General features: G+C 36.5%; 1 protein-coding gene across 4 annotated transcripts; it reads left to right on the top strand.

Annotated features, from left to right (window-relative positions):
* The first annotated feature begins 1,061 nt into the window (after positions 1–1,061).
* LOC102606126 (ATP synthase mitochondrial F1 complex assembly factor 1) lies at positions 1,062–11,391 on the top strand. 4 transcript variants are annotated; one of them, XM_015313171.1, is made up of 6 exons: positions 1,062–1,172; positions 2,110–2,174; positions 6,958–7,278; positions 8,106–8,185; positions 8,299–8,357; positions 10,817–11,391. In XM_015313171.1, the coding sequence occupies exons 3-6, from the start codon at positions 6,964–6,966 to the stop codon at positions 11,119–11,121; spliced, it is 759 nt and encodes a 252-aa protein (XP_015168657.1). In that variant the 5' UTR covers positions 1,062–1,172; positions 2,110–2,174; positions 6,958–6,963; the 3' UTR covers positions 11,122–11,391. The 4 variants fall into 4 exon arrangements, with proteins under 4 accessions (XP_015168657.1, XP_006356890.1, XP_015168658.1 ...); XM_006356828.2 differs by having other exon boundaries at positions 6,947–7,278; XM_015313172.1 differs by lacking the exon at positions 2,110–2,174.
* Positions 11,392–12,675: the final 1,284 nt, after the last annotated feature.

The raw sequence follows: 12,675 nt of genomic DNA, 5'->3' as shown, positions 1-12,675 counted from the left end.
CTAATAGGGGAGATAATAAAATTAGTTGATTTTATAGGAAACTTGTAAAGAATACCCTATGTGGGATGTAAGCTTCCAATTCATCATTTTTTGGATGATGAATCTTTTGGTGTGCGCGCATACAAGGTTAAAAACTAAATAACTGGTCATGTATCATGCAATGTTGATATAAAATCAAATAAGAGAGTCGAAGGTGCAGATTAGTACGCTCAGTTTATCGGTACACTATTTCGTACTAACGTTCCATTGCCTGGAAGCGCTGCATTCTTGTTTGTAGGTTCTTTAAGAAAGGTACAAAAAGTTTGTGGTTGAGTTTGCAGTAAATTGGTAAGCTTCACTCCCTTCGGAGTTACCATGTTCAAAGGTTTAACAACCTTTTGATGTACAGCTGATAGTAGGTTAGTGTCCTGTCCTGACCAAGTATATTACTCCTTGAGGCTTGTAGACTTTGGGTTGTATATATGTGCATTGTCGATCGTGTTGGCCTTGTTGTTTTGCCCTTCTAGAACAACGACATGTTGATCTTGATCGTATATGTAGATATGTTTTTAGATATTTTGGTGGCCTCGACAACTCACACAAGATTTAGTTAATGTTCTATATGAATTGAAGGTATTCATTGAGTTTATAGGGGCTTGCAAGCCACTTGTTTATTTTAAGTCGATATATACTTGTTTATTTTCTTGATTTTATGACTAGTATTACACTACTAACTTATTTATCAAGCAAGAATCGATTCAGAATCAAATATGACACTAGGTATCAATTACATTTCTAAATTGGGGTGTGACAATTACTTTTTTTCGAGTAAAAAAGAAATTACTTCAGTGGGTAAAAATAAAATGAATTAGGATCTAATTTGTTGAGCTTGTGCTCAGCACGTACAATTCTCATCTAATTTATATTATTACGTGTGTCTAAATACTTTTAATTTATTTTTATTATTTTGACTTAAAATTAATATTTAAAAACATCAAAATACTATAAAAATAATTAAAAACTATTTTGACTTAAAAATAGTTAAAATAAGTCATCTAAATAGGCTCTTACCCATTTGAGTTTGAGTTTTCCTTTAAAAAAAAAAAAAAGCACAACTCCGTCCTATTTCCCCCATTCGATCTAACTGCACTCTGCTGATTTCTGGCATCGGATACTTGTTTGCCTAACTTCACGTAAGTCTCTCCTTGCCATGATTCTCCCTCGTGACCCTTCCTAAATCCCCAATCCCTTGCTGATGTGAATTGAATGCAAAATTCTAGTGTCAATGGTGGATTTGTTTTGTGAAGTGTGTTGTGTATTTATCAGTGATGATTGTTCTATTTGGCTTATCAACTATATTTTCTGCACATTTAGGAATATACTTGTTGATATGCGCTCACAAGGTATTTGATAATTTGCCACACTTAAATTTGGTGAAGTCTAAAGGCTTTATGGGTAGTTTCTTAAGCCAAAATGTGGGATTAGGCAGTTGCTGAAAATAGTTAAACATGATGTTTCGTTTACTGTAGTTTGTTTTGAAGTTGTGTTGTCATGCTAGCTCTTGCCACTTACGTAATGCTTGAGCTTTGAACTGAATACCTCAGTCTAGACTCTGTTGAACTTTGAGTGAGACCAGGGTATTAAACTTCACTTGGTTAATCTCAACCTGCGAATTATATTGAATGTTATCAGTTTGATTTGAACATTTTGCTAATCAGATATGGATGTAGGCGGAAGAAAGATTCAGAAAATTATTGTGCACATACATGAGTGGTGTCATATGTCCTGGAGCTTTTGTTTTCAATTAATAAGCTCACCCAAATTTATATATGTGCATCTAAGTGATGAAATAACTCGACATATATGAAATGATTGAGCAATTAAGTAGAATACATTATACTTTCTTGGTATAAGAAATTTAAGAGGAAGACTTGTTAAAAATTATCTTTTTGTTTTTCAATCATTATTACTCTCTTCGGTCCAAAAAGAATGAATTTTCGGGGGTGTGTTACCCCCTGTAAGAAAGTGAATTAATGACATTAATCTAAAGGTCATTTTTCTAAAAAAGGAAATGTATGTACATTTACCATTCTCAAAAAAAACTTTATTTATGACTGTTTCCTGTTGCAGCAACTGTGGACTCCGATACTCTCTTCTCTGACGACTCCAATCTTTGCTACTCACCCCGTAATAAGGTGTGCCTTCTATTATACATCAATTCTTCTCTTTATTGTTTCATTTTTTAAATTATTTTTCATTTGATTGGGCAACTGTTTCATCCGCTAGTGGCAATAGCTTATGTAAAGATGGTTCATTTATCTTTTTCGGCTTCCTTGCCTTCTTTATTTTTTTTGTCCAAGTGCGTGAATGTAATTTTAGTGATGATTCTTCCAACTATAAAAAATTAAGTGGAATTGTGAGGAGATGGTTGCTCCAAGGGGGCGACATAGCGAAGAGTTGAAGTGACGTGGATTTGCCGAGATGCTTGGCCTTCAGCCCAGACCCCATCATTATTTTTTTTTAAATGGAGCAAATGGTTCTTCAATTTGTCAGAAACTACTCATATGCGCCCAACTTCTTTATTTAAAAAAAAAGTCTTCTTTAATAAGAATTATTTCACGATCAATGATAGTTCAGAGGCTGCTAAAGTATACTCCGTTTGGTTCATATTAAATGGTGTTTTTAGCTTGGGCTAACCCCTTATGAAATCTACTCACTCCTAAAAAGTAAGAAAGTAAGAAGTGTTTCTTACTCACATACCCTTACTTAAATAGTATCCTATTAATTGCAAATGAATGTATAGACTCCGGAGTGAAGCAAGGGAAGTTGGGAATCTTATGTAAGCTAGAGATCGAGAAAGCCTTCGACAATCTTCATTGGGATTTCCTCTTAGACATGCTAAAGTTGATGGATTTGGTGGGAAATTGATAAAATGGATATTCTACTGCATATCTACAGTGAAATTATCCATCAACATAAATGGCTCTCCTAAAGGAATCGTTGCCACACAAAAGGGCTTAAGACAGGGTGACCCGTTGTTTCCCTTCTTATTCACTAGAAGGCTTAAGCAAGATGCTTGCCACAGCAGAACAACATAGGTGGATTAAGGGTTTTAATCCATGTATCAGAAATCATTGGGAGCTGGTAATCACTCATCTTCTATATGGGGATGATTCTTTGATCTTCTGCGAACCAGAAAAGGAGCAAATTGATAATCTAACTGATTCTTTTTCTCTTTGAAGTCATGTATGGCTCCACATAAACTATGCAAAAGAGTGTTCTCTATCCAGTCAATGAAATCCACAACATTCAGGAAGTTGCAGACATCATGGGTTGTAAAGTTGAAGTCTTTCCAGCTAAATATCTAGGCCTACCCCTCGGATCAAGCAAAAGCTGCAACCATATGATATAGTAGAAGGCTGTGACAAAAAATTGTCTAGCTGGAAAAGGAAGTATCTTTCCTTGGGTGGCAGACTTGTTTTGATCAATAGTGTGCTCAATTCATTACCCATCTACACCATGTCCTTGTTTCCTTACCAGCCGATGTAGCTAAAAGACTAGATAAATTTTAAGGGATTTTTGTGGCAAGTTAGCAAGGAACATAAAGATTTTCATCTGGTAAAAAGGGGGGATGTAACCCAAGACAGGGAAGCTGGGGGCCTCGGGTAAAAAATCTGAAGATTCATAACATCAAGTTGATGCATAAGTGGCTTTGGAGGTTTAGTCAAGAGGAGGAAGCATTATGGAGGACTGTTATTAGTGCAAAATACGGTCTCCTTAATCCCTGGACTACCAAATTACCATCTTCGTCTGGTACATCTGGTATATGGCGACACATCAGAGCACATTGTCATTCTTTTTATGCAAATTCAGCTCTCAAAGTTGGAAATGGCAATAAGGTAAAGTTCCGGTCAGATATTTGGCTCAGGCACTCTCCATTAAACAAGCAATTCCCAGTATCATTCAATATAGCACAACACAGCGATGCCACTATCTCGGAATATTGGTCAGAACTTGGCTGGAACTTCACTTAGACGCAATATAAATGATTGGGAGTTTGATAGCATGTCTTCTCTAATGCTTTAGCTACATAACCAAAGTCTGGTTCAGTCAAAACTGACACTTTAATATGGAATAGAGATGCAAAAGGGAAATTCAAGGTCAGACGTTATTGAGGAGTTTATCTGACAGCTTTCCCGATTGGCCTTGGAGAATCCTCCGGAGAAGTAAGGCACCCTTGAAGGTCAATTGTTCTTTGTGGTTGGTGGCACACGAGGCATGTTTAACTCGTGATAATCTTCAGAAAAGAAGGATTACAATCTGCAGGGGATGTTCATTGTGTGAGAAGGAAGGGGAGAGTGCCAATCTTCTTTTCTTACATTGCCCCTACACCTCACAAATTTGTTATTTTCTCTTAAATATTGTGGGGTCAGTTGGGTTATGCCTAAGACGATAGTCGAGCTACTGCAATGGTGGTACATGAAAGGACTGGAAAAAGTCAAACTAAGAACATGGAACTTACTGCCTGCTGCCATCTGGTTGTGTATTTGGAAGGAAAGAAATTTGAGAATTTATTAAAGCAAAAAGGAATTTGTAATTAGTCTAAAGCACAAATTTATTTCTCTGGTGTTTCATGTGTGGAAAATCAAAGTTCCTCACAAGGTCTCAGGTTTTATTTGGTTGGCAATTAGGGAAGCATGTCTAACTCATGAAGTGTTACAAAGAAGAGGTATACAGATTTGCTCAAGGTGTTTCATGTGTGGGGAAGAGGCAGAAGTTAATAGTCACTTATTCTTACACTGCAGAACAGCTGCAAATCTGTGGAGCATGTTCTTATGTATACTTATGCCCAAGACTACTTTAGAGTTGTTGAGACAGTGGGAAGGAGTGGGCAGAAGAAGAAGATCCAAAGAGGACTGGTGGAAATGCATCCCAGCCTGCGTCTGGTGGACATTATGGAAGGAAAGAAATGAAAGATCACATGATGGGAAACTTAACAGCACTCAGAAAATCAAGATGAATAGCTTGAGCCTGCTGTATTTTTGGTGTAAACAGGATTTGGTGGGGGAGGTAGATAGTGGATTTTAAAGCTCAATTGAGCCTGCCCAGTTTTTGGCTTTTGAAATCCCCCCCTGGGGGCTGTAAATCCCACCTCATCAGGCTTTGCTGATGAGTTTTGATGTGAATATAAAGTTACCTTATCAAAAAAAATAATTTATTTCTCTTCTGTTGTTTCGGTGCAACATGGCAATTACTAATGATACAGAAGCCGTGGCATGTTCTTATGTATACTTGGAGTTAACTGGGTAATGCCCAAGACTACTTTAGAGTTGTTGAGACAGTGGGAAGGAGTGGGCAGAAGAAGAAGATCCAAAGAGGACTGGTGGAAATGCATCCCAGCCTGCATCTGGTGGACATTGTGGAAGGAAAGAAATGAAAGATCACATGATGGGAAACTTAACAGCACTCAGAAAATCAAGATGAATAGCTTGAGCCTGCTGTATTTTTGGTGTAAACAGGATTTGGTGGGGGAGGTAGATAGCTTAGTGGATTTTAAAGCTCAATTGTAAAGTTTTGGCTGTTTTTTGGCTTTTGAAATTACCCCCTGGGGGCTGTAAATCCCACCTCATCAGGCTTTGCTGATGAGTTTTGATGTGAATATAAAGTTACCTTATCAAAAAAAATAATTTATTTCTCTTCTGTTGTTTCGGTGCAACATGGCAATTACTAATGATACAGAAGCCGTGGTTGACTTTTTGAGTTCATTACACAACTTGTAATGAGACTTCCCTCTGTAAATACTTGCCAGCAGTTTTGCTGCTTTTGATTTTAATACCCTTTACCAATCAAAAGAAAAAGTAGCTAAGGGTGATGTAGAAGTTTTTCAACCAGTAAATATAGCATATGTGAATTTTTTTTTAAAATAGCATATGGGAGAAAATTTGAAGACTTGAAGGATCTTGGCACCTCAATTTTTCTGTTCTAGCAAATCTTCGGCATTTCTGTCACTCACGTGATTGCTATGCGTTGTATTGAGGAGCGGTGATTAGACAGGACATGTCACAACTTCATATTACCGAGGACATGACATTAGATAGGAAGGAGGGGAGGTCACGTATTAGGGTAGAAGGTTAGTAGAGATAGATTGTTGTCTGGCTTAGGCTTGTTAGTGCCTGATGTAGTACTCGTCATGCCCTTGTTGTAGTTCTTTCCATATGTTGTTTATTGTATTTCGATTATCACACTAGTTTGTTGTTGTTATTGTTTCTTTCTTGTAGACTTTACATTGTTTTTTTATTAACTGCTATGCTTTCTTCATTGTTTTCTTCTTCTATTACTTGGGTTTGATGCACTTGAGCCGAGGGTCTTTCGGAAACAGCCTCTCTACCTCTACGAGGTAGTGGTAAGGTCTCCATACACTCTACCCTGGCCAGACCCCACTTAGTGGGATTTCACTGGGTATGTTGTTTTTGTTGTTGTATCTTCTGCCTGACCTATACCAGTTTAGAAAAGCACCAAGCTGACCATACATGTTGCCTACTTCTGAGTCCTGAATAATCCCTGATGTTGTATTGACATATTTAATGCTCCTTAATTGCAATTATTTTTTTTCTTTTATTCCTGTGGTGTTTGGGCTACATGAACGCACCTCGATTAATCCACCAGACAATTTGTATAGCCTACAAGCACAGGTGACGAAAAACTTGCCCATAGAAGTTTGAGCATATGGGCTCACACCAAGTGTCCTAGTTGGGATTCAGACTTAGGATCTTCAGGTTGTTACCCCCTAGTAGCCATTATATTTAGCACTCTCTTTGATTTACTACAGGCACATTACATATCCTGAGGCTTCATGTTCGTATGTGCTGTCTATTTGTGAATGAATGTATCAATGACTCAATGTACATGTTCTATCTCTAGGTTTTGTCTGTGCGTGCGATGAGATGTTGATGTCTGTGATTTTCAGTGTTATTGCAGATAATCATGATGCACCATTTGTCAAGTAGTGTATCAAAGAGAATACTCTCTTCTGCCATGGCTTTCTATAGAAATGGTTCTTCTTTCTCTATGGTTTCAAGACAAGCATACAGAAGCTCAACTCTGCAGCAGATTGTTGACAAGTCACCACGAAATGCTATTCCTAGTGATTTCTTGAAATGGCGTTTGCTTGGTTGCATTAGGACATCAAAATTTGCCTCTGGCTTCAGCCCGTTGAAGCAAAAGCCCTTGGACTCTATTATTGACATGGAGAGGGCAAAGGAAAAATCAGCTGAAGAGCTAGCTGACATTTGGGATGATGTAATATTTCAACACTTTCTTAAATTTTGATAATTTCAAATGCATAGTTGGCTTTCTTGAGATAGTTTTCAGCCTTGAGTTCTTATTCTGGACAGTTGTAAATTACATTAGTCACTTAATATGATGAACAATACACAAATAGACCAAGCTTTTGTCATAGAAATGAGCAGGTTAGCTTGCTGACATCACTAGAAATTGATGTCATCTAAGGTTTATCTGATCTTTCTGATAAACTTGTAAAAGTAATTCATGCAGCCAAAAATATACAGTCTGGTTTTTTATGATTGCATTAATATTTTTTTGTAGATGACTACTATTAATATCACTTTGCTGCAAATGGAATGAGGATTTGCTGGAAATATTAGAGGACCCCATGAATTCTTTGATCTTTGGTCTAAATTTACCCCTTCAATAGATTTTCTTATGGAACTTAGTGTTTTTAAGCCATTCAATTCTAAAATGTGATGCTTCAGAGATGCTTTGGTCATGGATTACCTTCTCATCTTTTTTTTTGGGAGCTGATCTCCTGCAAAAGGACTTGCCTCCTGAAATGCTTGTTAGACTTGAAAATTCTTTATGAAGTTTAGAGAAAATGACTATTTTTATGTGTGTTTACACAATCCATTCAAGTATTTTTAGCTACGATCAGCCATGTACCTTTACGTCTACTTATTTATTAAGTTGTATACTTTGTACATTTTGATCATGGTCTGCACTCTGCAGTATATGTTCCGCAACTTTTGCTTTCCTAAAGTGTTAGTGATACTTGAATGATCCTGTTCTTTCTGTCTCATTTCCCCTTTCATTGCATGATTATGTTATTTCAGTATCACTTGGGAAGAGGTCACATTGCAGCATCAATGAAATCTAAGCTATATAAGCTCTTGGAGCAAAGAGCTTCCAGTTGGTAAATATGCTGCTTCATCTTTTTCATTTGTTTTCTCGACTATAATTAGTTTCTCTGTTTAATACACTCTTCCATCGTTATCTTTGACATCCTACTTCTGTTTTCATGTGTAGCCGGTATTTTGTGATTCCGCTATGGAAGGGAAGTGGTTACACAACGATGTTTGTGCAGGGTTAGTCTTGTCTTGCTCCTTTTATTCTTTAACAATCTCTGCTGATTTGCATTATAAAACCTACTACCATGATTTAGACACTATATGTTAGAGTCTTTATCAAAAAACTATTCGAAGAGTTCCTCTCTCTAGTTCTGATGCTGTCACTGCTGGCAGCTTTATTTATTCTCACAAAAGAAAAATGCTTTCCATCTTTTTTAAGTTCATTGTTGGATGAGCTTGTTATTGAGATAATAATATTACTATTCATAGTCGGATACATAAGGGAACATATAATACTTTAATGGTCTACCATCTCCATATTATCTGATGAAAGAGTCTGCAGCTGTAGACTTCTTTTTGCTATGTAGGGGGTCGATGGCAATGTCACTTGAAAGATCCTTTTTTCCCTCTTCTCTGTCCTCCTATCCTTTATTTACATTAAGAATGTTTTGCTTGCCTCTCCAAAAATGTTGCTGGGCGCGTGTAGTATCCTCCAAAAGTAGTGTATGTTTTGGATGATCCAACACAGGTACGACAACAAGTTTGAAGAATCGTAACAACAGGGTTTAAAAAGTTTAGTGGTCAAGGAAGTTGAAATGACCATATAAACCAAGGTTGGAATTTCAGTAGAGGTGAAAAAATTAAGGTGATTTCTTCCCATCTTCTTAGTCTTGATGGACAGAGTTACCAGTATCCGTGAAATAGTTGAGGTAGCAAGTCAAACTAAGCACTACCATTATCCCAAATAAATGAGATGCCTTGATATGTGGGGTATCAACATATTATCCTAATTATTTTTAGGTGAATCTCTGCACCCGTATCCATACATGGATCCATATCCCTTAAAAATTAGATCATGAAGGATTCGACCTCTAGATCCGCACCCATATCGGACACCCACACCCGAGTCCGAGCAACTTAGATCATATTATTGGTGATTGAAAAATAACCAAAATAGAGATCAATCTTTCCAATAGTTCACCTGTCTTATAATCTTCAATCCTGAGTTAATATTTTGTACTATTAGACAAGTGGGAGTTAAGCACCTCACTGTTGATATGTTTACTCGTGTTTAAAAAAATCCAATTTGAAGGAATTCTGGTCAATGTGCCTTATTTTTGTGCATTATTTGCTGTTCCAGTAGGCTTTAATTCTTTCTTGTGGAGTTCAAATGACGAAAAAATTAGAATTCTTTTGCTCAAATGACAGATGTGTCTTGCCTTTTGACATATGGGCCCAGGAGGATACCTTTGTAAATGTCTCAAAATGGAGCAATGTTGTGGGCCCAAAAACAGCTTTACTGTAGCTGATGTATAAATGTTTTGGTGCATTGACTTATTTAGCTCTTTGTTTATGTCATCGACATTCTCTAGACAATCAATTCCCTCCCCCAACAGTTGTACTTCCTCATGTGCGTCGTGTCCCTACCTCATTATTTAGTGCTTCACTTCTACTATTACCTTGCTGTTTCTCTGATTAAAAATGCAGAAAACAGACTCCAACTGCAAACCATTCCTTAACTTGATTTACATTGATCTCTTCAATTGAGTAAGCTTGGGCTAGCTTTCACCTAGTGTTTTTGATACTTCTCAGTCAGGTTGATTACTTCTAATTGTCATCCCTAGTTTGCTTTTATTTTCTTGTTATGAATTTGATCACTTATCTTGTTTACTTTTTTCGAAAAGAATCTTCTCTTCATGTTTTCATTACCTATTCCTTGGCTGGTCGACCCATGTAGGGAATCCCTTGTTCTGAGGCTTCTTTATAGGTAAAATGCCTATGCTTTCTGAAGACTATAGCTGATGATATGTTGTTATTTTCTCAATACTTCTAGCACTCAGGTCCGTACTGATTAGTACTTCTTCATCCGATATCAGGTCAATACTTTTGCCTGCAGTCCAAGATATTTGACAAATTTCTACTAATTATAGATTACCTGTACAAGTTTCAAGTAACCAAAATTTAACAATCATTTCAACATAAACATACTTTAGAAAAGGAAAAAAACAAGATGTACTATTGTAGTGTGTAGGATTGCACCTAGTTTTCTAACCTTTATGACAGCTGAGCATAGATGGCTCTAGTTGTACATGTATTTGGTTAGTTAGCTGGCTTTCCTTTGGACATCTGTGAATATCATATTTGTTCCTTCTTGAACTTTAAGCTGTGTATGTAGATCAACTCCTCCCACCTTGCCTCCCCATTCCAAACTGAATCAACAAGTAGTTGTGACAAAGAAGGAGAATTTCACAGAATATTTGTTCTCACCAACTGAACCTGTACTTTTCTGGTGAATCTGCATAAATCAAATTTGTTTATGTTTATAATTTAGTGGCCATTGTTCTGTGTGAAATCAGTTCTAGTGCTCTGTGTAAACATCAAGACAGGTGGGTGAGAGACTCCATCAGTAACAAGAAGATTCCGTTTATCATCTGCAGTCATTTCATGACTATTCATTAGAATAAATCATCATGCAGTGCAGGCACCCCACATTCTAATCACAGGTCTTGAAGATTACAAAGCAAGAGGAACTCAAGCTGCTCCATACTTCACAGTTTCTTACTACACTGAGTTTACTGAAAGCAAGGATCTAGTTCTTGTTCGAGGGGACATTGTCTTTACTAGCAAGCTCACGGACTCGGAGGCAAAATGGCTTTTGGACACTGTACAATCATTTTACTTGAATGATGTCAGGTACAAACTAGTGGAGCGCTTTAACAGAGAAACAAGTGAGTTCGAGTTTAAAGATGTTTTACAAACTTTGGAGATGCCTATAATGTGATTGACACATCCAATTTTCTGTCATAAGAACAATCAGAAGAGATGGAGTTTGATTGTGAAAGGATCATTCAAAAATCAGCAACAGTAGGATTGTAGTTCTCCTTGCCATTTTGACAGGCAATCGTATCTGTCCAGCATAAAATGCTTGTATTGCATAGCTTAACAATCTTTTCTTATTTGGATTTCTTTCATTGAGGCAAAGTCAAGTATCTTCATGGTGCTTGGTTTGATGGAATGAACTGAAATAGCATAACATCTTTTCTAACTTTGATTCTTGTTCATTAAGGCAAAGTCTAGTATCTTCATGATGTTTGGCTATAAAATTATAAATAACATCTAGGGTTTAATCCACAACTTTTGCAAATCCAGAAATTGAGAACTTTTGTAGCAAGAGCAAGTGCGGCATTAAAAGGACAGAAGAAAGAAGAATTAGAGTTGGGTTTTATTTCTAAAACTTAGTTTGTGTTGTTTCAACTTAGAATCATTATATAGGGATAATTGTCCTAAGTGTGAAAGTGTGCTTGTGAGGTTTTTGTAACAAAAGGTGGGTTTGGCTTTTTGGAGAGTAGAGTATATGATTATAGCTAATCGTTGAATAGTTTGAGTGAACTGTTGAGGTGAGGTACTAGCGTAAGTCCTTTTGATTATAGAGTTGTAATCTAAAGTTGCTCTTTTAAGTTTGTGAAGTTTTGGTGAAAATCCTACAAGGTGTAGGTCATTGGTTTTCTTCCCTTGAACAAGGTTTTTCACGATAAAATCTTTGTTTAGTTTGTTGCATTTTTATCTTTGCTAATTCAACAAGAACCCAGTTTCAAAACTAATGTTCCACATATTTGATATTGTCTCAAATAATACGTTCTATTTCATTTTATATAATGCTATAAGGCTGGGTACGAAATTTTACATACATTTTTTTAAAATTATAATATAAACAAAGCATTATTACTTGTATGATGATATCATGGTATTAAGGATAACATTAATATTTTTATAAAATCAAATTACTTTAAATATAAATGAATATCATTATTTTTAAGACTAGTTTATGTGTGTAACAGCCCGTATTATGCATATGTTTATTCTATTCTTGTGATACTTGACATAGCCTTATAGTATAGGTGAGGGACCATGTTTCTTATATGATTAGCGTTGGTTTAAACTAGCTCGGAAGGTGATGTGATGCCTTGCACGTTGCAGCATGTGTACTGCAAGTTATAACTCCAACGAAAGTATTTAAACTCGAAACGGGAAGGTGGTAATTGAGCTTAAAGTTGAAAGTTAAGTGCTAAGTTAAAGAAAAAGAGATTAATAATTAGAGAATGAAATAAAATAGGTGAGCTGCTTGCTTGACTTAACTAAGCTAGTAGGTGACAAGTAGGTGCATCACCTACTTTGACTTATTGACCAGTCCAAAGAACCAAGTAGGTGCATCACCTACTTCAGCTATATGGATCTAGTTAAAAAGGCCGAGGTTTATGGATCAGATTTGGGCCTATGCTAATGGACTCACTTGAGGCCCAAACTATGTTAAATAAAACAAAATGAAATTAAAGCC

This window comes from Solanum tuberosum, unplaced genomic scaffold, assembly GCF_000226075.1.
Source record: "Solanum tuberosum cultivar DM 1-3 516 R44 unplaced genomic scaffold, SolTub_3.0 scf00235, whole genome shotgun sequence".
Lineage (NCBI taxonomy): Eukaryota > Viridiplantae > Streptophyta > Magnoliopsida > Solanales > Solanaceae > Solanum > Solanum tuberosum.
This window is presented reverse-complemented; position numbering and strand designations above follow the sequence as displayed.

Excerpts from the sequence above, each read along its gene's own strand:
- LOC102606126 (XM_015313172.1), top strand. The coding sequence starts at position 6,964 with ATGATGCACCATTTGTCAAGTAGTGTATCAAAGAGAATACTCTCTTCT. Across the intron at positions 8,186-8,298 it reads GAGCAAAGAGCTTCCAGTTG|CCGGTATTTTGTGATTCCGC; the intron begins GTAAATATGCTG and ends TTTCATGTGTAG. Across the intron at positions 8,358-10,816 it reads CACAACGATGTTTGTGCAGG|TGCAGGCACCCCACATTCTA; the intron begins GTTAGTCTTGTC and ends ATCATCATGCAG.